This window comes from Lepisma saccharinum, chromosome 20 (assembly GCF_977018435.1).
Source record: "Lepisma saccharinum chromosome 20, izLepSacc3.1, whole genome shotgun sequence".
NCBI classification, from domain to species: domain Eukaryota; kingdom Metazoa; phylum Arthropoda; class Insecta; order Zygentoma; family Lepismatidae; genus Lepisma; species Lepisma saccharinum.
The window spans coordinates 10,069,760-10,094,507 of record NC_139248.1 but is presented as its reverse complement, the minus strand read 5'-3'; the positions used below and the strand labels follow the sequence as shown (position 1 = coordinate 10,094,507).

Genomic DNA, 24,748 nt, shown 5'->3' with positions numbered 1-24,748 from the left:
CGGCCATGATTACTACCCAGAAAGTTAGTTCATCGCCAACTAACTAGAAATCCAGTTCCGTGTGATAGGGGCTGTAATCATGGCCGCCTGGCTGACTGCTTGACTGGTTTTGAGGAATAGGACATGTTCTAATTGCTACTAACTTCTTCGACTAGATTCTGTGGAACAGCCAATCAGAGCAAAGTTTGGCCATGTGAAGATATTCTGTGAGTTTGTAAAGTAGCCTTTTTTTGTCTGTGGCTTCCGAGTGCATACAACACGAAAGGCAAGTTTACAATTGAAAAAGCTAAAATATTCTTCCATACGTGTATAGTAAACGTTGTAAAGTATGTATTTTATCAGCGCCGTTCTTCTCTACCTAAAACCATTTAATGCGATGCGATATTCCTCTCGGTTGGATAGTTATCGTATTTTAAAAGTGTGAAGTGATACGTTGTTTACATCTCGCGCGGCCGCCATTATGGGAACGAAAGACTATCGACAAGTACGGTATAACAAGTACCGTGTGAGGCGAAAACTAGCAAATGGGTAGCCAGTCCAGCGTCAACTAGAGCATTCCAAATAGAAATCCAGTTCCGTGTGATAGGGGCTTAAGTATAGTGGAACCACGAGCAAAACAACCTGCGCAGACCCGCGACTCCTGTGCACCGTACTCCCGCGAGTAGGGGAGGGGGAGAGTGGGCCATGCTTCCTTATGGCCCGAGGTGAAGGGAAGAAGGGAAAGCTGCGCGGGGACTTTCCGTCCCAAGGTTTTTTTCCTTGTGGTCGATCTATAGCAATTAGAACATGTCCTATTCCTCAAAACCAGTCAAGCAGCAGTCAGCCAGGCGGCCATGATTACTACCCAGAAAGTCAGTTCATCGCCAACTAGGGCATTCCAACTAGAAATCCAGTTCCGTGTGATAGGGGCTTTATCCCCCTTCGCCATGTTGTTTACATAGATTACGTCGTCTACGTGTAGAATGTTGACTATCTTTGTTTACGCGTAAAGTCGTCAGTTATGAAAATCAGAGTAACTATCGTTTGGCTTTGGGGAATTAAATATTATTTTGTATATATATACGAAATATTATTTTACGTCGCAACGATGATAAAATAGGTGATAGGGCAAACTAAATATGATACAATACACCCCAGTGGTTTATCCAAAAATTTCACTTTTGAGGGGTGTTAGGGTAAAGAACCAAAAAATGATAACAGATTGGACCTTTATGAAAATTTTAAAAGGGGTGTTGAAGAAATGTTGGGGTGTGTGGATAAATCACTTATAACTGAAATCGTTTGGCTTTCTATCATATGTTGTGTTGGCCACTCTGTGATCGAGCTATATACGAGGGTCACTATTTATATTTTGAGCCTAACAATGAAAAAACAGGAATTTGGCATTGAAAACTGCTTTATTGTTTTTCGAAGTATTCTCCTTTATGGTCAATACACTTTTGCATTCGTTCGAACCATTTGTCAAAGCAGTTTTTCCAATCTTCTTGAGACACCTCCATAATATGGTTTTTGAATGCATCAACGGCGTCTTCCGCCGACGAAAATCGTTGTCCACGCAATTTATTCTTGACATTCGGGAACAAGAAAAAGTAATTGGGTGCCAAAACAGGACTGTATGGCGGATGACCTATCAATTCGATTTTTTGACTGTTCATAAAGTCGGTTGTTAGACGAGATGTCTGACAGCTGGCATTGTCTTGATGAAGAATGATCCGACGGCGTTTGTTTGTTTTCCGTACTTGACCGAAGATCTCTGGCATGGCAAACAAATTGTTGTGCGCCATTCAGAGTTGACAGTTCCACGTTCCTCTAAAGGCACAGTTGCCACATGACCAGTTTCCCAGGCGACCATTTGTTTCGATGTGCTTCGAGCGCGAACAACTTTTGTTTGATGGGGTTCATCTTGAAACACCCATACAGTCGACTGCTGTTTACGTTCCGGCTCATGATTCGTCACCTGTTACAATCTTATATACGTCTATTGAAGCACCACGATTGTATTTATTGAGCATTTGTTTGCACCAATTGACGCGAGCGTCTTTTTGAGTTTTTGTCAAATTGTGTGGGATCCAACGAGAACATACCTTTCTCACAGCTAAATCATCATGTAATATTTTATATATGCTGGTGGAACTAATGCCTATGGTTGCCTCAATCTCACAGTATGTCACATGACGATCTTGCAGTATTATGTTTTGCACAGCATCAATGTTTTCTTGAACAACAACTGATTTTGGACGACCTTCGCGAATCTCGTCGGTGAGCGAATGACGCCCACGATTAAATTCGTTATACCAGCGTTTCACAGTGGCAAAGGATGGGGCTTCATCGCCAAATGTGGAAGTAAGTTGATCGATGCACTCTTGTCTTGATAATCCACGTCGAAAATCGTAAAAAATCATCGCACGAAAATGTTCACGAGTTAATTCCATTTTATTGTTGTCGCGCAATCTCCAAGGCAACATAAACAACACAAATGAAGCTATTGACAAAACATTTGAAGAACGTTATGGTCAATAATGCCAGACGATTCCGTGCAAACGTCAAATCGCGCCTAACTTCAATCAGTGTTGCTAAGGCTCAAAATATAAATAGTGGCCCTCGTATATGAATATTCAGAGGTTTGAGAACTGGAGGAACATGCAAATTTTTACTGAAAAACTTAATCATGCTGTTTCCGTTAGCAACTACAACAGGAGGGGGACGGGGTAGTAAAGAACATTTTCATAAAGCATAACCTTCACCCCTCCCGCAGCTATTTCCAAATTTAACCAAGCAACCCCACCCCCCACTAGGAATTTCCACTTCAAGCACTTAACTACGTAACATGAAACTCAGGTATCCCACTACTGGTATATTCCTATACAGAAAAGAAATCTTTGATTATGTATTTTATTTTCAAAAAATTGCAAATGTTGAACTGTGTAAAAAAAAACAATAAAAAAGTACAGGTTATCATGTCCTGTATTTACAATTTGTTTTTAGTCTCTGTGAAAGTTTATATATTAATCTAATATAAAATGTGCATTAGAATATGTAAAATATATCACTCTTGTGTGTTTAAGTATAAAACCTGGATTCTACAATCCTGTTCAGCATGTGTCCTGTATTCGCAAAGATGTCTGAAATAGAATGCATCTTCAGAGCTACCAGGGAGGCCATATTTTTTACGAGTTTCACCACAGGCAATAATGAAAATTAAAATTCGATGTTTATGTGACAAAGATGATGTTATCCAATGAGTTCACGGGACGTTGCCAATGACTCCAATCAAAGACATCCGCTTAGGCCACCAGTGTCGCATGTGATGAAGCGGTTTAAAGGAACGGGTGCAGTGCACGATAGACGTCGATCGGGAAGACCAAAAACAACCTCAGGGAAGCGTGAATTGTTGCCACCATTTGAGCCTGATCTCAAAGGATATTTAATTAATTGGTAGATCTCAAAATCTTAAAAATGTTGTTCCAAACTTGTAATATATAAGCTTTGAAATTATTTAAATATGAGCAGAATGTCTCACATTACAATTTTTTTCTGTCAGAATTAACTCTTAGCAATAAACCAACTCTTAGCAATAAACAAAACTACCAACTTCATCTTGCTGTGGTTGTGAAGAAAAATATATGTTTTTTAAGAAACAAATATGCATTAGAAGCAAGGTCGCCTGCAGGATTTTTTCTCGGGGGTCAGAACAGCTAAAAGTGGGGGGGGGGGTGCTTTCAGACAGTTACGAGAATTCTCATAAAGCATCCCCAGCATTAGGATAATTTGCAGAGGCATTTAATCTACTGCCTTTCATGGCACCCTTCCTCCATGTTTTCATGCTACCATTTCAAAATTTGAATTACATGAAGTCTTTCTAGATATGTCTAGAAATCTCTGCAGACACCCTTGATAAGATTGACAACTTATTTGTTTTCTATTCCAATCCCCAGACAAGACTTTAGAACTTCAATATTTTACACCAAGTGTGAAACACAACATAAGTACATAGCCAAGTCCATATTGGAGTTGCTGCTCTCTCTCTCAACCCTTTTGATGACTCTAAGAGGGGGTTTGAAAGCTAGGACAGATTTTTAACATGTTTTTTATCGCCCTGCTTATTTGTGTTGTGGTTCACTAAAATGACTTAAAAAAAAAGATGGATACGAATTTTTATTTTCACACAGTATCATTCAGTAGCACCACCTGTGACCTTTTCACTATTGAGGTCGAAGATTTTCAACAGAACCCTCAGTGGATGGAGTGAACTTACCATTCACTGTGTACTTTGGCTGTACATGTTAGATCCTTCAAGTGGCATGTTTGTGCATAGTTTATCAAACATCTGTGACTAGGGTGACCAGACACACACATTCAAAAGAGAGGACCGAGCATGGCACAAAAGAGGAAAAAGTCATAAAAAGGAGGACACCGCAAGAAATGGCAACACATTTGCCGTTACTCATAATTTAATCAATATTAAAAAAAATCTTACCAACACTTTGCTCACAGATACTTTTCAGATTATCTCTTTCAATAACTTCCTTTTACCTTTAAGCAAAGAAAGCAATCTCCTAATCTGTTATTTAACAAATGACAAAGAATATCTACAATTTGAAGAATAGAATTTTACTACATTTTCTAATTCTTGGATATTAGAATGAAATTACCCCACGAGTGAATGCAAATGTAAGAAGTAAGATTCGCTTTAACTTATTTCCAAAAACCAAATTAAAATTTTAGGTAGTTTAGATTGGGACACGAAATATGATTTGAATGCCGCGAACATTTCTAGGACTCCTTCAACAGTTTCAACAGCAGGGAAAAGTGGCAGCCACCTTACACTTTATCTCACATTCGTTTCTTCTATCCTTTAAAAGCTGGATATTTTCTTGCGAGATCATTGGTGAATTTACACTTTCACTTCGTTATTTCATAAAAGTAAATGTTACTTAACAATCAAAATTCTCACTACGTGTTTCTGTCTCGAGTATGTATAGCTCGAAAAGGAACTGACCGACCTCCATGGCGGAGTTGTTGGCACACCGCGCCACAACGCCAGTGGTCCCGGATTCGAATCCCGGCCTGGGCATTAATCTTTAGTGCACTTTTATGTCTCAATTGAAGTGCTAATACAGTATAACTGTGCATTGTAAGAAGAAAATTGAAAGAAGTTCAAATTCATTGCCTATTTTAATGTATTTTTAAATTTGAGGGTGCCTTATAAGTGCCTATTTTCATGTCTTTTCTTAGTTTATAGTGCCTTTTAAGTGCCTATTTTCATCATTTTAGTGCCTATAAATCCGCACCTTACTAATGACTCTGTCGAAAAAGTGATCGTGTTCAGCTCCCAGATGCTAAGTGATCATTGCTCGAATACTTAACGCACCCTAAGTGATATGCCTTAAATGATGATCGTTGTGTGTGGAAGCATTCTCAATGCAGCATATTTGCTATGGTTGATACCATACTCTTTCCAAAAAAGGAGGACATTTACCGATTTCTAAAAAATCTACCTGGATGCCGGACAGACACCTAAAAAGGAGGACATGTCCAGATAAAAGAGGACGTCTGGTCACCCTATCTGTGACTCCATGAAGGGTGTCACTAATCGCACGTAAACTAAACATTTTTTGGTCAAGCTCTGCCCTTCGTGTTCTGACAATGACTTCATTGTTAGGTTAGGCTTGTGTTAGGTCTCTAGGTATAAATAATTCAAGCCCCGAAAAAGTGCAGTATATTTATGCTAACAAAACAAAATCTAACAATGAAGGCATTCCGCACTTACGTCTTTATGTCAGAATACGAAGGTGTCTGGTTTGCACGCAATGAGCGAGACCCCTTCATGAAGTGTCAAGAAATGTGCCACTTGGTGAAGCCACTATCTGGCGAATAGCACTTATAGGACGGCTCTACCATATGCTTACAAAATCCACCATAAATGTGCCATTGAGTGGCAGCATCCAGTTACCCCACATCAAAAAACACTAAAAAGTAAAGCGTTCTCCTGTGCTTTGCACCATGCCATTAACGAATATGGGGGGGGGATGATCACCACCACACCCCTGGTTGCCTTTACCCCCTCCACCCAGTTTCCTCCAGGTACCCACTTTATACGACACTGGGTGAGCGCCGGATAAATCTTCCACTGGGGATCAAACCTGGGTCTCTCGCATGGTAGTCAGATGCTCTAACGACTGAGCTAACACAGCTCTTTTTATGAAAAAACACCAAGTCATAAATATTCAGACAAGTATAACACTGTATTCATAACTTAGGATACCATCCCACTGAATTCAATATTAAAAAAAAAAAAACAAGGAAGAGTCCGGGAATAAGAATAGGTGTAATTTCTGAACCTGAACCCCACAATTATATAAAATAATAAAAAAATATCTGTGTTAATCCAATACTGACGCTGATGTATCATTATCAGAAAGTATGGACTGGATTTTATTTACTGATAGCAACAGATACTTTTCAGGCATTTTGATCTTTCGAAGAGGCTTCAAAAATGACACTTTTGTGGAGTCCAATTATCCTGGAAATTATGCAATGTAATTCGAAGTTCCATTAATTTTGCGCTAATATAGTGTGAAAAGCTGAGTTTTGTGATTACATAACAGATATTTTTACCTTCAGATGTAATTTGAAAATATTTTCAAATGGAACTCTGGTAAATATAACTGGAGTGAAATACTCACCCACCAACATTAACCATCCAGCTGGCATGCTATTTTTTAATAACACGAGCAGGCACGCCGGGGACTTTGTCACCCCAGCCATTTCTTGCTTAGCAATATGCTTGTTTTACATTGATATAATTGAATCAATCCCTTTATTTAGGCATGTTCTTACATTCTTTATTTATCTCTTTGAAGGTACAAATGTTTATTTTTTTTATTTATTTCTTTTCACTCATGCAATGAAAAGTTGTGGTTCTTACATAATATACAGGGTGTTTCTAAAGGTCGTTTACAACGCTTGGGAGGTGATTCCTCACACGAAAACAAGCAAAAAGTCTAAGTTCCATTTTTACGACTGAGGCTTCGTTTCCGAGATAGGAGCCTCGCAAAAGGTGACAAAGTGAACGTCACACCTAACTGGGACGAATACTATCACAGATAGAGAGGCGGTTCCAAGGGAATCATAAAGGAATCGTATGTGCTCAGTCCGGAAGTCACTATGAAAAGTTCACTGCACGCATGCGCAATGGAGTCCTCAAAGGAATTGGGGATTTCCAGCAACAACAATGCATGGAAAAGGTATGTAACGCAGCAAGAAGGACCGTGACAATGAGAAATGCGTTCAAGACAACACATCCCGACTTCAAACATCAAAACATGACCACCGAACACAAAATCCGAAAAGTTGAGCACGGTTGCATACCCCAGTTACACGCGAGGAATGAACGAATCATGTCATGTGGCATACGAGAGACAGGAGGAGGGAAAGAAAAACACAATATCAGATGATTGCGACAACGTGTATTTTTACACGCGACAACTGCGTAATATCCCCCCCCACACACACACACAACAAACAACAAATGCTACAATATCTTACGCACAGACAGTCCGTGTCACTGTACACCAACTGAAGATGTCACTTTCACCACACAAAGGGGGTGGGGAGCAATACCAAAAGTGTTCTCACTGGTATTTGCCGAGGGCAATAATCACAGACGGTTTTCAAAATGTCTGCCGTTTACTTCTACGCAGAGATGACAGCGACGAATCAAGGATTGTCGAGTACGAGCAAACAAGCCAGGTGTATCTGCTACCGTCGCGGCGGCGACGTTGATGCGAGCAACGAGGTCCTCAGCTGATGTGACAGGTGTGTCGTATACGAGGGTTTTCATTTCTCCCCAGAAGAAAAAATCGAAAGGGTTGAGATCTGGCGACCTCGGTGGCCAAGGCACAGGCTCATCCCTACCAATGAACCTATTGCGAAACACGTCATGCAGGAAATGTCGTACATTACGATCGAAATGAGCTGGTGCACCATCGTGTTGGTACCACATTTCTTGCCGCAGTGCCAAAGGTACGGTCTCCAACAGTTCAGGCAGAACCTCACTAAGAAATGCATCATACGTGCGACCATTCAGGCGAACAGGGAGAATGTATGGTCCAATTAAATGATCATGTACTATCCCGCACCACACATTCACTGAAAACCTGTGCTGGTGATGGGCCACAAAAAGTGCATGTGGGTTGTCAAAGTCCCATACATGACTGTTTCTACTATTGAAGACATCCATCCTGGTGAAAATGGCTTCATCTGTCCACAATACGTTTGCCCCGAAGTGAGGGTTTGTGTCCAGCTGATGCAACAACCATTGGCAAAACTCCATACGAGGGCGAAAGTCACAAGGTAACAGTTCTTGTACTTTCTGCAGTTTAAAAGGGTGCATTCCTTCATCTGACAACACTCGCCAAACATTCACATGAGACGTGTTTCGTGCCCGACCGAGCACTCGCGTACTGGTGCCAGGATGTTCTGCGACCGCTGTTAACACATCTTCTGCAAACTGATGTGTGCGTACACTTCGGGGTCTTCCAACTTCTTGTCGCGGTGGTAACACTGACCCTGTTTCACGCAGTCGACTGTCCACTACCTGAAAGAAGGTGTGAGACGGTAAACGTCTATGTGGAAAGCGTTCTCCATAAAGACGCCTTGCCTCACGGCTATTACCACGTGCCTCCCCATACATGAGATGCATGTCTGCTAGCTGCTGGGTCGTATACGCAGCCATCTGTGTAATAGGGAGCTGGAACTGCAAAGTATTGTTTTTGTTTAACACTGGCACACTGCACAAATTGGCCGTATCACCGTACGAACACCACAGACCAATTGTTGTGATATTTCACTTGCCCACTCCACCACGTCAACTTCTTTCAATGCAACATACTAGTACTCTTCAATGCGTATGACAACCTAGAGCGAACTGCTGATCATATCCCAGCACCTGCAACACGATTGGGACGACTGCCGGAGAGAACCAACCCTTCGAGCTCCTCTCGCGGGAACAGCAGTCATGAAGGTCAAACGTAGACTACGAGAGCCAGACTTGCCTGTGCAGCGCTTCCAAAACTGGTCTCTTTTACGTCACAATGATCGCGTGCGAACACTTTTGGTATTGCTCCCCACCCCCTTTGTGTGGTGAAAGTGACATCTTCAGTTGGTGTACAGTGACACGGACTGTCTGTGCGTAAGATATTGTAGCATTTGTTGTTTGTTGTGTGTGTGTGGGGGGGGGATATTACGTAGTTGTCGCGTGTAAAAATACACGTTGTCGCAATCATCTGATATTGTGTTTTTCTTTCCCTCCTCCTGTCTCTCGTATGCCACATGACATGATTCGTTCATTCCTCGCGTGTAACTGGGGTATGCAACCGTGCTCAACTTTTCGGATTTTGTGTTCGGTGGTCATGTTTTGATGTTTGAGGTCGGGATGTGTTGTCTTGAACGCATTTCTCATTGTCACGGTCCTTCTTGCTGCGTTACATACCTTTTCCATGCATTGTTGTTGCTGGAAATCCCCAATTCCTTTGAGGACTCCATTGCGCATGCGTGCAGTGAACTTTTCATAGTGACTTCCGGACTGAGCACATACGATTCCTTTATGATTCCCTTGGAACCGCCTCTCTATCTGTGATAGTATTCGTCCCAGTTAGGTGTGACGTTCACTTTGTCACCTTTTGCGAGGCTCCTATCTCGGAAACGAAGCCTCAGTCGTAAAAATGGAACTTAGACTTTTTGCTTGTTTTCGTGTGAGGAATCACCTCCCAAGCGTTGTAAACGACCTTTAGAAACACCCTGTATATGTATCTGAGTTTGTACATATATATGATATTCATTTGTCCTCCTCCGTGGCCATCTAAGGTGCTGTGCTTTGGACTCTGACTGCAAAATGGCATAGATTCGTGTTTGCCTGGGTTCTCAGCCTGTGTACAGGACCGGTGGCCACTCACCATCATGAGGAAATTGGGGAGCTATGAGTGAGTAGTGTATCCTGGTCTCAGAAATCTCCTATAATGGATGGGGGTTTGACATGATGACCCCACGTCACCCCAATACCGGTTGAAATCTCCACATCTCTAGGTAGGATTGTGGGAGGGAGACTGGTACGTAGTCGGGACTTTGGCCTAGACCCTTCAAGGGTTATTGTGAGAGCCACGGGTTATTATTACTTATTTATTATGATATTAATTTATTTTCTAAGATTCTTGCAAACCTTATTTGCGTTTTTGAGTTTACAAATGTTTATTTTTTTATTTCTTTGCACTCATACAATAATAAGTTGATGTTCTTACATAATATATTTGTATCTTTTAGTTTAAACATTTTTATTAAATTTGTTTATTTTCTGTTACACAATAATAAGGTTATTAGATACTATGTTTGTGTCTTCGACTTTACAAATGTTTATAAATGTGTATTTTTGATTTAATTTCATGCATACAATAAGAAGTAGTTGTTTATCAGATAAATTACATGATGTTTCGATAGACATATCAATTAAAAATCAAATTTCATTGCTATAATAGTGGGCGGTGATAAAACTAATAATAGATACAAAAGTAACCAATAATAATAAAAAAAATATTAGAAATATAGTTAGACGAGAAGGCACGCAGGGAAACTCAGTCACCCCAAGAATGCAAGCAAATGGAAATGTGCCTCTGGTAGGTAGACAAAGGTAGACAGAAGAACAGCCCCTTTCTCTGGCAATGCGCAGTGGCGCAGTGGTAGCACCGTAACCTTGTAATCAAGGAGTCCCGGATTCGATACTCGGTGGAGGCACATAGTGGTTCGGATCCCACTTTAAACTGTAGGTCCAGTCCCGATTAGCCTTCCTGTGCATAAAGTGGACTTAAAACACCAACTCCATCAATCCTCTGTTGGTAGCAGAAACTCCAATTGAAGAATAGAAGAGCTGATGCCAGGGTGGTGCCAGTCATTTCTCGACACGGCAAAAAAAATTGGTTGTGGGTTAACAAAGTCCCCCAGCAAGCTCACCGAAGGGTTAATCAATATTTTGAACAACTTTTTACAAGGTTCAAGTATCAGCAGAAGCATCTCCTGAATGTATGCGGTGCTTGCTGCGCATGCATCAATTGTGGGAAAAACGACAGCTTGCTCTGCAACGACATTAATGAGCATTTCTACATTCTAATTTCTTCATATAGGAGAAGTATTTATTTTAGATGAGAGCGCTCAACTACGCTTATATTACATTTCTTGGATCTGTAGTGAAAGAAAGTAATAATTATTTTCCTACAATTGACGCATGCGTCACTTCAGATCAAAGAAATGTAATATAAGCTTAGTTGAGCGCTCTCGTGTAAAATAAAGGCCTTTCCGATGGTGCAGTGGTAGTGTCGTCGCCTTGTAATCAAGGAGTCCCGGGTTCGATACCAGGTGGAGGCACAAGTGGTTCGGATCCCACTTTAAACTGTAAAATCCAGTCCCGATTAGCCTTACTGTGCATAAAGTGGACTTAAAACAACAAATCAATCATTCAATCGTGTAAAATAAATACTTCTCCTATATGAAGAAATTAGAATGTAGGAATGCTATGCTCATTAATGTTGTCACAGAGGAAGCTGTCCTTTTTCCCACAATCGACGCATGCTCCGAATGCGTTCAGGAGATGCCTCAGAGTATCAGTATTGATATCGGTGGGTAGCGGTAAGAGTATCGGGATTGGTATAGGTATCAGTTCAAAGTGGTATCAGCTCAGCCCTAAAAATTATGTACAGGGTGTTTCATAATTCCCTGCAGGATTTCGGATTCGGAAGTCTGTTGCTCAGACGGTAGCTCACCCACGGAGATGAGAGCATGTCCGTGAAGAGATTAAATATTAAAGTTTTTTAACCCACATTACAAATGTTCGATATGTCCTCAATTCCTTAATAATGCTCAGATGCAGTCAACAATCTCAGGCGATGGCCCCTCCTACCTGTTCGTTTTACATCTGTTGAGTTCGCCTCTGAGCAACCGACTTCCAAAATCCCAGTGGGAATTATGAAATTTCCATCATTAAATGGTGCGACATTCTTTATTTCCATACTACTGACAAAAATTTGTACACAGTCAGTTCTTATCTCTGATCATTATCTAACAATATTTACATATGGCACACTTGAAATTACATGTAACTAATTTTCAAAACATTTCTAACACATTCTAAAACAAGTTTAAGTGGATACTTTCCAAGAAAATGAATCATAATCCAAATTGCAAGCAAAGCCTAGATGTAATAGTAGCATCAATGTTGTAACTTATATTAAATAAATTACCATTTCTTTACCTTGTATGTCTTCTCCTTAAATATCAAACTCAAACTGTTGATAGAAGAGTAGTAGAAAGGGCACTGAAGTTGTAAATATTGATTGGTATAGTCTGTACTAATATTTAGTACAATACAAAATTTTCTACAAAAATATGTGTATCCCACCAATTACACCTTTGACCAATATGGGCATTTGCATTTACATGCCTACAATACTGTGCAATTCCATTATCTTCTAATAAATTACACTAATACACTAGTTCATTAAAATTACATGAAGATAAATATGTGTAAGAATATTATAAATAGAGCCCGGAAGTTTGGCAAAATGCCTCTTTTTATCTACTGCATATATTGATAATTTTTTTCCGGATATAAGTTTCTCATGTTGTTTCGAATGTTTTAGAAGCCTTTTCATTTTGCCTATTTTACCTATTTGGGACCCCACTGCCTATTTTTAATTATAATGCCTTTTTTTGCCTTTTTCAATTAAATTTGACCATTTTTTTTAAAAAAAAAATGTGTATATAAATTATTTTTCTCCCAAAAAACGTTGTTGGCATTTATTTTTCTTTCGTTTATTATGTGAATAATTTTCGCCTTATTTAAGTAATATTGAACTCATGCATGTTTCAACATTGCTGAAGGAGAAAAGTGTGAGAAAAATGTATTTCATGCTCAGTTAGGATATTGCCTTTCGGTTAACATTTCCTTGTGCATCATTGACTGCTGAAGTGGACAGGTTGATTTCCAACACAAAGAAGATACGTATTTCTGAAATCTCCCTCTCGAACCCGAAAATTTAAGGAAGTTGCATCTGAGCTTAGTTTACCTCTGCAACCAGTCGTGACCAGATGGGGAACCTGGATATCAGCAGCTATATATTATGCTAACAACCATAAAAAAATCAGTGAGGTGATAGATGCTCTTCCAGAAAATGAAGCGGCTTCAATTCGTGAAGTGAAAAAACTCCTGTGCTATTCAAGTTTATTTTTGCACATTATGGTGCATTCCCAGAGACAATTACAATTACAGAACTTAAAAAAACACCTTGTAGCATCCATGAAAATGTACGAGGAATCTATGCAGCAGATGATGGAAGTGCCAGGAGAAAAGGGGTCAGCTGTTGCGGAAGTGCAAGCGGATACTGAGTGCAAATGAGGACTTGAAACAATTGAAAACAATTTGTGATATTCTAAAAGGTTAAAATGCTGTTACCGAAATGCGTCCAGCTACATTAGCTTGTTTTATGTATGTTCCAATAACTTCTGTCGAAGTAGAAATATCATTTTCTATTATGAAAAACATTCTCTCTGACAGACTACTATCAATGAATGTTGAGTAATTAAAAAAACACCTTGTAGTTATGTGCAATCAAGACGGAGAAAATTGAAATGCTCTTCCCAATGTAGATTTTAACATGTTCCCAGAAATTATAGATAAAAGTAAGCGATTTCCAAATGTGCCTTTTTTCGGTTTATTTTGCCTTTTCTTTCATTTTTAGTGCCTATTTTCCACATTATAAAAGCCTTTTTGCCTGCCTATTTTAACGAAAATAAATACCTGAACTTCCGGGCTCTAATTATAAATAAACAGTGAAATCTTGATTAAACAATTTCTTAAGTTTATTTAAAAAAATTGCACTGCAAGATACTAATGTAACATTTCACTTAATTATTATTGTGAATGACTGTGGTACATTGTAACGTTGAACTGCAACGTGTCTTGACCATTTTTTACATTTTCGAACCTCCATTTGTGAAGAATCCAGAATTAAGTGATCTGCCATTACATAAAATATTCAAATATTCTTAGTGGGAAGAATTTCCAGTGCCCTTTTAAAGCAATATTGGAAAAATTTGAAAAACAGAAGGGGGAAACAGTATCAAGAGATGGATGTGTAAGGGTACAACTCGGTAACTGCTTCTTGCATGCCAAAGAGGCTCTGGCTTCTGGACCTACGGCCAGTACACTCCCCTGTGGAACTCATGTTTTGTTCTCCCTATACGTTTGTACCTGTTCCTTCATCCATAATGTCTTATCCTAAACTTCGCCATTAGCCAAAAAAATGGCAGAAAAACAAAGTAAATTAAACTAAATCTGCACATTTGGCAATGCAAGGGCAGGATTACATGGTAAACAGCTGATTGTATTACTCACACTCTCTCCTTTCACTTACAGTTGAAAATTTTACTACAGTACCATAGGCTGAAGCCAAAGCTAGCTGCTTCTCACAACCTATATTGTCAACACATTAGTGTGTTAACTTCAAAACTTTCTAAATTCAGACATTATACATAAATCCGCTGACATCTCTAGCTAGGGGACAGGGGGGGATGCATCCTACTCAATAATCTGAATGTATTACATATGTGAAATATTGTGTATTATTCGACATGCCCTTCTCCCCCTGCCTGACTCTTCTTAAATTTAGGTTTGATTTACTTTGGCAAAGGGCATACACCCACCTTAAATATTTTGTTCATTTTCTTCTGACCGTCGCACTCTAAGGAGTCATGCTTTGCGCTCTGGTTACAGGACAAGAGCAGGTTCAACTTTCCTGGGGGAAGCGTATTACTCCTGAGATTTCGGCCGGTAGCCACCCATCATCGTGAGGAAATTTTGGAGCTACAATTGAGTAGAGAAATCTGGTCACGAAAACCAACAATGACTGGGGGTTCGTCGTGCTGACCACCCGTCATCCCATAACTGGTTGGATGATCTTCCACCTCGGCAGGTGAGAGTGAGGCCGACAGTCGGTACGTAGTCCCTGGCCCACATTGGCTGTTGCACCACGGGCTATTCTTCTGACCGTATAAATTTGGATAAGAAGTCAACCGTTATGAGAAAAATACAAAGCACCAAAGCAGAATAAATTAATTTGATGAAAGTAATGGACATTTGCAGTCTACAACAGTACTATTCCTCAAATGTTCTTGGAGAATGGAGACTCAATAGAGTGCTAAAGATCATTCTTAGCACATACACCAGTTCAGTTGGATTCTTCAAGAAAATAAATACAGCATTCCCAGATTTTATATTTTCCCACATTACACAAGGCACATCCATAAAGTAGTACCTGTTTGGCAATTTAAAAAAGGAATCAAAGAAGTCAATTAAAAACCTCTTTCCACTGAAAGTACACATCTTGAACTACCAGGTGTTTCATAAATAATTGAGGGGGTTACAAAATTGTATTGCAAGTTAAGTATTGAACTTGCGTTAATGAAACCAGTCCAGAACGATCGAGGAATGCACACAGATTGTGCGTGCATGTTTTGTTAAGCTGAGAGTTCATATCCCTGCTGCTAGGCGACACTCAAATCACCTGCATCACTCACAGTGTTTATTGCAATGTTTTGGTCCCCAAAATCACCGGACCTTACACCGCGTGACTTCTTTTGTGGCGTTTCATCAAAGACAGGGTATTTGTCTCACCGATGCCACGTGATATTGCAGCCCTGAGGGAGCGTATCATCGCAATGATCGACACTATCGACAGGCCCATGTTGATGTGAGTGTGGCAAGAAGTAGACTATCGTGTCGATGTGTGCTGTGTCACCTGTGGTGCACACATTGAACATTTGTAGGTGTTCCTCGATCTTTCTGGACTGGTTTCATTAACGTAACTTCAATACTTAACTTGCAGTAAATTTTTGTAACCCCTCAATTATTTATGAAACACCCAATACTTTTCTTGCACTTATCACACCAGGATACAAGTTATTGTATGCCTTTGTTGTACACTTCTGTCACCAGTCCATTGGCAGAAGCATACCACATCTGTGGAAGGATACACAGGTGACCTCGAAGGTCGCCTGATATGAGCCAGTTGTGTGCAGAAAATCGAGAACCATGCCAAGTGAGAAGTGGGAGCTGTCATTCAGCTTTTGCACATTAGAATTATATTATTATCTTTTTACAAAATTAAAGGATTCTTTGAGAGGAAAGCAAGTGCTCCAGGAAATTGTAACTGCATTCCTCAATGAGCTGGCCGCAGAAGCGCATGACGAGGCTATACAAAAACATGTCTCCTGGTATATTAAGTGCCTCGATGCTATTGCTGGCTATGTAGAAAAATAGCTCAAGGTATGTACTTCCAGAGTAAGAATATTTTGTTCATCTAATTTCTTTTGTTCTTAGTTACCAAATGTGCATTACTTTATGGACGGGTCTCCTACTGTATAATCGTCATTGTCCCAATAAAGCAAATTTTATAAAATTTTCCCAGATTTTACGGTCTCCTTCATTTTACATTATTTCAACTTGGTTCCCTAAAAAACCAAAAATCGACGTTCCACTGTACTTTATACAAAATTTATATCTCATCAGTATTTGCTATAGAACTGAAAGACATAAAAGTCACTAGGCTTAGTTATCACGATCTACTTCCTCTGTTAACTCTGAAGGATCAATTATTTCATGTTTTATGACAATAGCCTGAGGAAGGGCTACATATTCCACGGGCTCTTTGTGAGTTCTGATATGCCTTCTAAGGGTTTGGCTCTGAGAAAAAGATTTACTGCAAATGTGACAAGAATAAGGTCTCTCTCCAGTATGTGTCCTGATATGTTTCTTCAGACAGCTGCTCGAATAGAATGCTTTCGGACAATGCGTGCAAGTAAAAGGTTTTTCATTTGTATGTGTACGCCTGTGTTTAATAAGATCGCCCTGATAGTAAAATACTTTAGCGCATTGGTTGCATGGATATGTATCTCGGTCACCTAAGTGGACCTTGACGTGGGCCGTTAGGTATGTCTTCCGTGAAAAGGATTTCTCACAGAACTCACACGAGTACGGCCTGTCACCGTTATGTACCTTTAAATGAAAATTAAGGTTGCTTTTGTGCGAAAACTTTTTGTTGCACAGGTGACACGTGAAAGGACGCTCCCCAGAATGTGTTCGAGAATGGATTTTCAAGAGCCAATTTCGAAAAAATGACTTCGGGCACGAGGGACACTGAAATGGCTTGTAACCACTGTGCTCTTTCTTGTGTGCTACATAGCTGTCTTTGGACGAGAACTTTTTATCACAAAGATCACAGGGGAATGGCTTGTCACCAGTATGGGACCTCACGTGAACAGCAAGCTGACACTCCCACAAGAAAGTTTTCTCGCAGTATGGACACGAAATCGGCTTCCCATAAACATGAATCAGCTTGTGCTTTGTGAGGTGAGCTTCGAGGAAAAATGACTTGGTACAGAGATCACAATTATATGGTTTCCGGCCTATGTGAGTATATTTATGCCTATTGAGTTTACCTCTGGAACAGAAACACTTTTCACATTCCGAACACGAGAATGGTTTCTGCCCGCTATGTATCAACAGGTGATTTCTCAGATCACTTTTCTGAATGTAAAATTTATTGCAGTATGAGCAAGAGAATGGTTTCTCTCCCGTATGTTGCTTTGTGTGTCTTGCCAAATTGTCTTTATGACTAAATGACCTTTTGCAGTACTCGCACGTGAACTGCTTCACACCAGAATGTGTGCGTAAGTGCCTCTCTAGAGCTCCCTTCGTGTGAAAAGGCATCGAACACTGCGGACAAACAAACGGACGTTCACCAGTATGTATTCGCTCATGCGTGACTAGATACGCTCTCTGGGAGAACGACTTTTTACAATATATACAATAGTACGGTCTCTCCGCACTGTGAACCCTCATATGACTACAGAGATTGTCGTATTCGGCAAAGTCTTCTTTGCAAAATTCACAACAAAATGGCTTCTCCATTGTGTGAGACCTACAGTGTATCTCAAGAAACCTCTCCTCCACAAAAGATTTTTCACAATGAGGACACGGATGTAACTTGAAACTATGAACTTGATGTATGTGTCTTGAAAGTGAACTTTTCTCGGCAAAATGTTCCCTGCATTCTGTACAACAGAGTGCAATCTTGTCTTGATTGTCTAGTCCCTTCCCTACAGCATCTTCAATGTAGAAAGGGCTTGTAGGCACTGCTTTACTATTACACCTGAAATACAGACAAGAGAGTGCGTTACATCAACTTGAATTTGAATTTAAAATTTTGGGTGCGTCAGCACTTAGGCTATTTTGCACTCATCACATTATACCACAACTAAAATACTGTAGCATAATTGCAGTGTTGTGTTACTAAAATATTAAAATATTACAGCTGAGGCTGTAAAGGGGCACTCAGCACACACAAGGACAAAATAAAGGACAACACACAAAATTATACTGGCCACAGTGCCAGTCGCCAGATCCTCATTCGTCAAATGCTATCCAGGGTGTATTATGTGGAAGTGAGGTTGACCTTTGGGCACCTTAGCAAAAGGTCGCCCCTTACACCACTAGATCAACTTGACATAGGTAGAAGAGTCACATAACTTCTTGCACTAAAAGGCTGAAAAAACTTGTTTTAAAGCAAGTCGTGAAGCTTTCCTGGTGACGAATGATAAAAAGATTATTTTCGGCTATTCACCAGGTGAGTTGTGGAAACGATTCCAAGCTCTTGAGAGCTAATGTCACTCTCATCTTCAGAATAGCTCTCGAAAGCTAGGAATCTTTCCCACAACTCACCTGGTCGATATCCCAAGAGAAGCTTTTCAGAACTTGTTTTCCTTACCTGCATAAAAGCAACTCCGTAAAATCAAACACAGCACATAAATAATTTTGTTAAAATAATATAGAAACAATAAAAGTCACCATTTTAGTTATCTGTGTGTGGTACTTGATATTACAGAGCTGGTTTTACACAGTCAAGGAAAACTGGTTAAGTTTGACAGCTTGAGAGGTCGAAAAGTAGAAGGCACAAGGTTCTGGAAGGAAGCTTTGCCTTTTGTTGAATACACAATGAAGTAGTACACAAGTTATACATACAATTTGGGCAAGAATGAGTGTGTCAGTACAACAAATGGCAGGTTCACATTTGGGATGGCTAAATCTAGATTTTCACTGTAATGGTTCCGATTGTTTTATTATTTCTCTTAACACAAAGACTAATTATTGTAGAATTTTGGAAATCATTGTCACACGAAATTTGAACCTTCCTTAAAGTAATGGGCACTGTTTGAATTTTTTTTTAAAAAAAAGTTATTTACGTTGAAAAAAACAACTTAAAAATTACCTTATGCTAGCATGCACGCTTCCCATGGACAAGGTATTCTCCGTTGACAAGCGACAGTAAGTATCGTAGAAGAGTGGGAATAAATGTAGAAGTAAATGGGAACCTTAGGAGAATGCATTTAGGGACTTTATTTTAATGCTAAGGGAACCAAACCTAACCTGCCTAACCTAACCACAAAAGCATATATTGAACAAAATCTTAAGTAATCGCTAAAACTCCGCAGTGTGTGTTAACAGACGTACATCGAAATCGAACCATGTAAAAATTGCATTCGTAGCATGATGAAATCACAATAAAAAAAGGGAACTTGGGCCATTTTCACTGCCCAGATTCTGGAGACTAAAACCAGAGAATCCAGATATCGGAGGCCTCTGAAATCTAGATTGCTTCTGAAATTCAGATTACCTTCACAATCTGAATTGCCTCCAAAATCTGGATAATTAATTTTCCAGATATTTTTGGCCATCCCTACTACAATTTTTCTCAAGGAAAAAAAGCATCTAAATATGCAAAAATCTACCCCCTAGTGATGCTATATGCATGCAGTGTGTTATGTGGACATTTGTTGAGCAGGTGTCGTTATGTAAGGCACTACTGTGAATAATTGTGTCCACATTCAGGAACAGTGGATCATACTTATGGGCTCTGGTAACCCTAAAAAACCATGTATGTACTAACCTTGCATGTGATGTATTTCCACCTTCTTCACTCTCTACGCCAGGATGATATGGTGAATCTTCAACCTCAAGTTTACATTCAATGTTCAAAACAAGATTTCCTAAACTGCTCTTAACATGTTTATCTCCACTGTTCTCTTCATGTGAATCATTATTAATATCTTCCGTTGGAGAATTTTTCTTTGTGTTCCTTTGCTTCAGCAAGTCGTCTCCATGACCCTTATCATATGAAGAATTAGCATAGTCAAAACCACATTCTTTATTCCTTGAACTAGAAAAACTACAGTTGTCCGGTACGATACATTCAGGTTCCAATTTCACTTTCACAGCCGGTATGCTACAACTGTCAGGAATTATACACTCCGTTTCACACTCCTCTTTCTCAGTACGGCAAATAAAATTAGTTCTGTTAGGTGTTTCACCATTGTTTGTTTGGTCACTATCTTGTTTTCTCTCTGGTACTTGGTCTACTTCCTCACTTCTATTGCTTCTTGTTGAATCTTCATCAAATTCCATATTAAAATGAATATTCAACACACTATCTTCACTCGCGGATTCTTCACAATCAGAGCGAGATTTTGGTTCCTCCTTTATTCTAAGTTCTAATTCTAAAGGGCTCATTTTGTTTAGGGATTCTCCTTCTAAAACTACAGACATTTCATCTTCTACTGTACCTTCCATTCTGCACTTACTGTGGCATCAGTCTCGTAATTGTCCAAGAGAGAAATGCTTACTTTATGCACAGAGGCTAATCTGGACTTGATGTGCAATTTATAGTGGGCAGAGGATGAAGTGTGTTCCAAGGAGTGCCATTCATAACAGTATAATCTGAAAGAAAAAGGTAATAGTAATTTTTTTGGGGGAGGGGGGGGAAGGCACAACGTTCCTTGTTTTAACTTTTGGCATTGACCTGCTTATAAATTTTAGTTATAACATGTGCAACATTGAGCCTTGAACAAAAATCCAATCACACTGATTTGTTGAACCAACAATTCAAGCTGAGGGGGCAAGTGGTCTGAGATGCTGCTAACTTTTCTTGTATGTACATATTGCCTACATTGAAAAATTATTTCTCTTGTAGTTTACGGTTCTTACAAGTGTTATAGGAGAATTATGAAGTGCTTCAGAATATTGGTAATGATTCTGGAAGTAAGTTTGAAGCATGATTAAACTAACTGGCTATGATATACCAAAGAAATTGATTTAAAAAATAGCTCATATAAGCAGCAATGTTTGGAACAACCTTTCATTGTTTACAGATGTCTCAGACATAAAGTTCCAGCAGATGTTCATGCAGAGCTCAAAGGGGTAATCACGCTTGAGAGCAGTACTTTCATGATCAGATATACATGGACGTCCGCAGGATTTTTTCCAGGGAGGGGCAAGGAAGATATTTTTTTCCAGGGGGGGGGGGGCCAACATGGCATATTTTCCCCAATAATAGTGTTCATCCCTCAAAAAACATTGCTTAAATTTGAATTTATCATGTTCGTACAATAATTAACACACATTATTGTGGCTGAAATTAAATTATATGTGTGAAATATGTAATTTTTGGTTCACTTTCGTTCCCCCCCCCTTCCGGACGCCCATGCAGATATAGGAAGCCTTAAATATGACCACCTAACCTAACAACAAAAGCATAGGGATGTAATATCCCTTCATACTTCATGTCATGTAATGTAACAGCAACAGTTTGTCCAAGACGGCAGTAACAAATGAGTGTTGGCAAACGAACATGTACAGAGAGGAAAAAATTGTTATTTGTTATCCAGAAAGGATACAGTAGGTAATTAGTAAGCTTCCCAAGTATGTGTTAATAAACATAGATAGAAATTGAGCTAAAACACTATTTCTTCAGAATCAAACAATCGGAACTTCGTCCATCCGAATATTGAACTGCCAGCGATATCAACACCCAAATTGTTAATTTAATTATACATCCATAGAATTGGGGATATTATTTTGCTTGCAGTTTTTAACTTGCCTTCACATAAAACGAAAACTTCACAACTCTCCTAATATTTATGAGTCATTGTAGATCCACACAAATTGCATACTAAGAGAATAAGAAACAACGTGGAATTTTAAGGACATAAAAAGTAACTAATTTAGTGTATTGCACATTATTCTATGCTTGCAAATATGGTCAATTTACACCATTTTCATACAATGAACATTGAAGTGATTAAGGTTGATATGCACAAGCTGCCAACCTGTTTTCTGTTGTAAAGGTATAATTAGTTCTTCACTCGGACCCTAATTTAACAGTAAATAGAAAAGCGCGACAGCGATACAACTTTGCAGTGTTGATATAATTGATTTTTTTCTGTACATTTCAAATTGATTGCATTGGGGTTTATGCCATTTCTGTCAACACTTTGAAATACAACATATAATTTCAAGAAATTAACATTTACGTGTGGTATGAAAATTACTTACTCGCTAGGTAACTTCAACTTGTCCCACAAAACAAGAAAAGAATAAGAAGGTCCAGGGAAAAAACAATTACTAGAATATCATGAGATAATTTTTCCTTGTAAACTTTCTTGGCTGTTGCTCTCTATCATCTTATAGATCATGTTACAAAACTCATTCCAAGAAAAGTTGTATGTTCCTCCAGTAAAGGTTATATCGTCTAATCTCTTGTTAAAAATGTCCAGAAGTATGCAACGTTGGAGTAAAGTTTAGTTGATTAGTTATTAAATTAAAGTGCATAGTGAACTAAATATATTTTGCAAAAAACTCAGAAAGATGACTAAAATCGACTAACAGTTGATAAACACGAAAGTCTCCAATCTGAGGCGTGTCAGATTACTAATGGAGTACAAGAGTAGAAGAAACTGTGATAGCCAAGGGGGGGGGGGGCTTTAAAAAAAACATAGGGGTAGCCGAGAGCACGGGCCCCGCTGGGGTCATTTGTGGGCCGGCCCTCAATTTTGGGCCTTTTTTGGGGATTTTTCAAGCCGCCCAAGTGTCATATATCAAAATGGCGGCCATTTTTCGAAAGTTTTGACCTTGGTCTGCAAACCCGTGCAAAATGGTTTCGGCGAGGTTGCCATGGCAACGTGGCGGCGGCCCCCAAAAAAGTGGCCTTTCGAGAATGGATTTGGAAATGCACCGGGGAATTTTCGAAAAAATGGTGGCGTTCGAAAGGGTACGTACGTGACCAAAGCGTGTTATTTTTTTCCATATTTTTTACAAATTGTCAAACTGTGAAATAATTTTGAAGTATCCTAACATATGTAATTACTAGAAATGTTAACACGTAATAGTGTATTGATATGTGTAAGTGTAAATGAATTGACCTGTTCAACATCATGTACATTATGATCTAATGAACGGAAAATAAATGAATGAAAAAGATGATCACGAAGTTCTTGGTAGTTTCCATTACCTCAACCATGGCCTCAACATTACGTGCTTCTGGACGTACCGGGCGGCTGATCATCTGGACCAGGGCTGTTTCAGGCCGCGTCCGAATCGGCAGCAGATGTCACCTAGAGCACCGTTCCATCCGGGGACTCAGCCAAACTCCGTTGTCCGAATTCGCGACAGACGTGGAGTCGGAGGGAAGAGCAGAGAGGCGCGACAGATGCACGCTTGAACTCGCTGTGACGCTGCGCTTGGCAGCCATATTCTAACTTTCACTTTGTACAGGCAACATATACTGATTAGAGGATGTAAATCTCAGTTATACTTTAACATTTTATCAATAATACTAAATGTAGAAAAATTGTAAATGATGAAATAGCGTGTTACATTTTTAATATGAGTAGTAAATAGGTGGAAATCATTGTCATGTTTGTTTGGCGTCTGCCTTCTGCTTCCGTGCGATGCGCCTGCGCGCCAGAGCGCGGTGGGTGAAGTTCGGACTGACACCTAGCGGGAAAAGTGACAACCGTACTACAAGGGGACATGTAGATTCGGACGACTTGGACGTCACTTCGACGGCACGCGAGAGCAACGGGAGAGAACGGGAGGGAGCGCTTGCCAATCCGGACACGGCCTCAGTCTTATGGGAGATTGGTTGACCGTAGTTAGTATTCTGTGTTTCTACTGTTCCTCGCGAACCGGCTGAAGTCAAATTCATGTCCATATTCACGAACCTTTTCTTCTACTAAATTTTATTGCGAGAATGAGAGTAGAATACGTGTAATATTTACAAATAGTACCAGGAATGTACGTATTCTACAACTCTTTCATTTACACAATATTTAGTTTCTAATTTGGATAAGTAGCTTCATCCGGCCGACCAGTCTGTTTACATTTTGAAATTGTGTCGTCTGATTCTTGTCATTAGAATATTATTTTGGGGATGCGATAAGTGTTGCCTAATGTAGTTAATGAAATCGTAATTTAACATTGTATGAAATCACTGCGTAATACGTATCAAAGCTTTTTTCAAAAAGTGATAAAGAAGTATCGCCAAACGCGAACCAAATTCCGTTCATTTCATCTCTGTGGTACAGGCTTGCATTCAGTATCGAAATCGAACTTTCTGATTGTAATTGTGTATCATTTGTTGTTTAAAATAAAAACTCAGGAATTTTAATGAAATGGTAATAATATTATATACTGTTCTGTAAGGGCCAAGTTCCACGTGTATAACTTATTCTGTGATGTTATGCTTCTACAATAACTTATTTTTTAATTCCTCTCGTATTTTCTTGCTTGAATGGTTTAGGTGGACCAGGTTTG

General features: G+C 39.5%; 1 protein-coding gene across 1 annotated transcript; it reads right to left on the bottom strand.

Annotated features, from left to right (window-relative positions):
- Positions 1 to 12,097: 12,097 nt before the first annotated feature.
- Positions 12,098 to 22,316, bottom strand: LOC146003718 (uncharacterized). The gene is made up of 3 exons (XM_083142106.1): positions 22,264 to 22,316; positions 20,049 to 20,875; positions 12,098 to 18,254 (listed from the first exon to the last, which is right to left on the bottom strand). Exons 2-3 carry the CDS (start codon positions 20,726 to 20,728, stop codon positions 16,652 to 16,654), a joined length of 2,283 nt encoding a protein of 760 aa, XP_082998232.1. The 5' UTR covers positions 20,729 to 20,875; positions 22,264 to 22,316; the 3' UTR covers positions 12,098 to 16,651.
- Between the last annotated feature and the right edge of the window lie 2,432 nt (positions 22,317 to 24,748).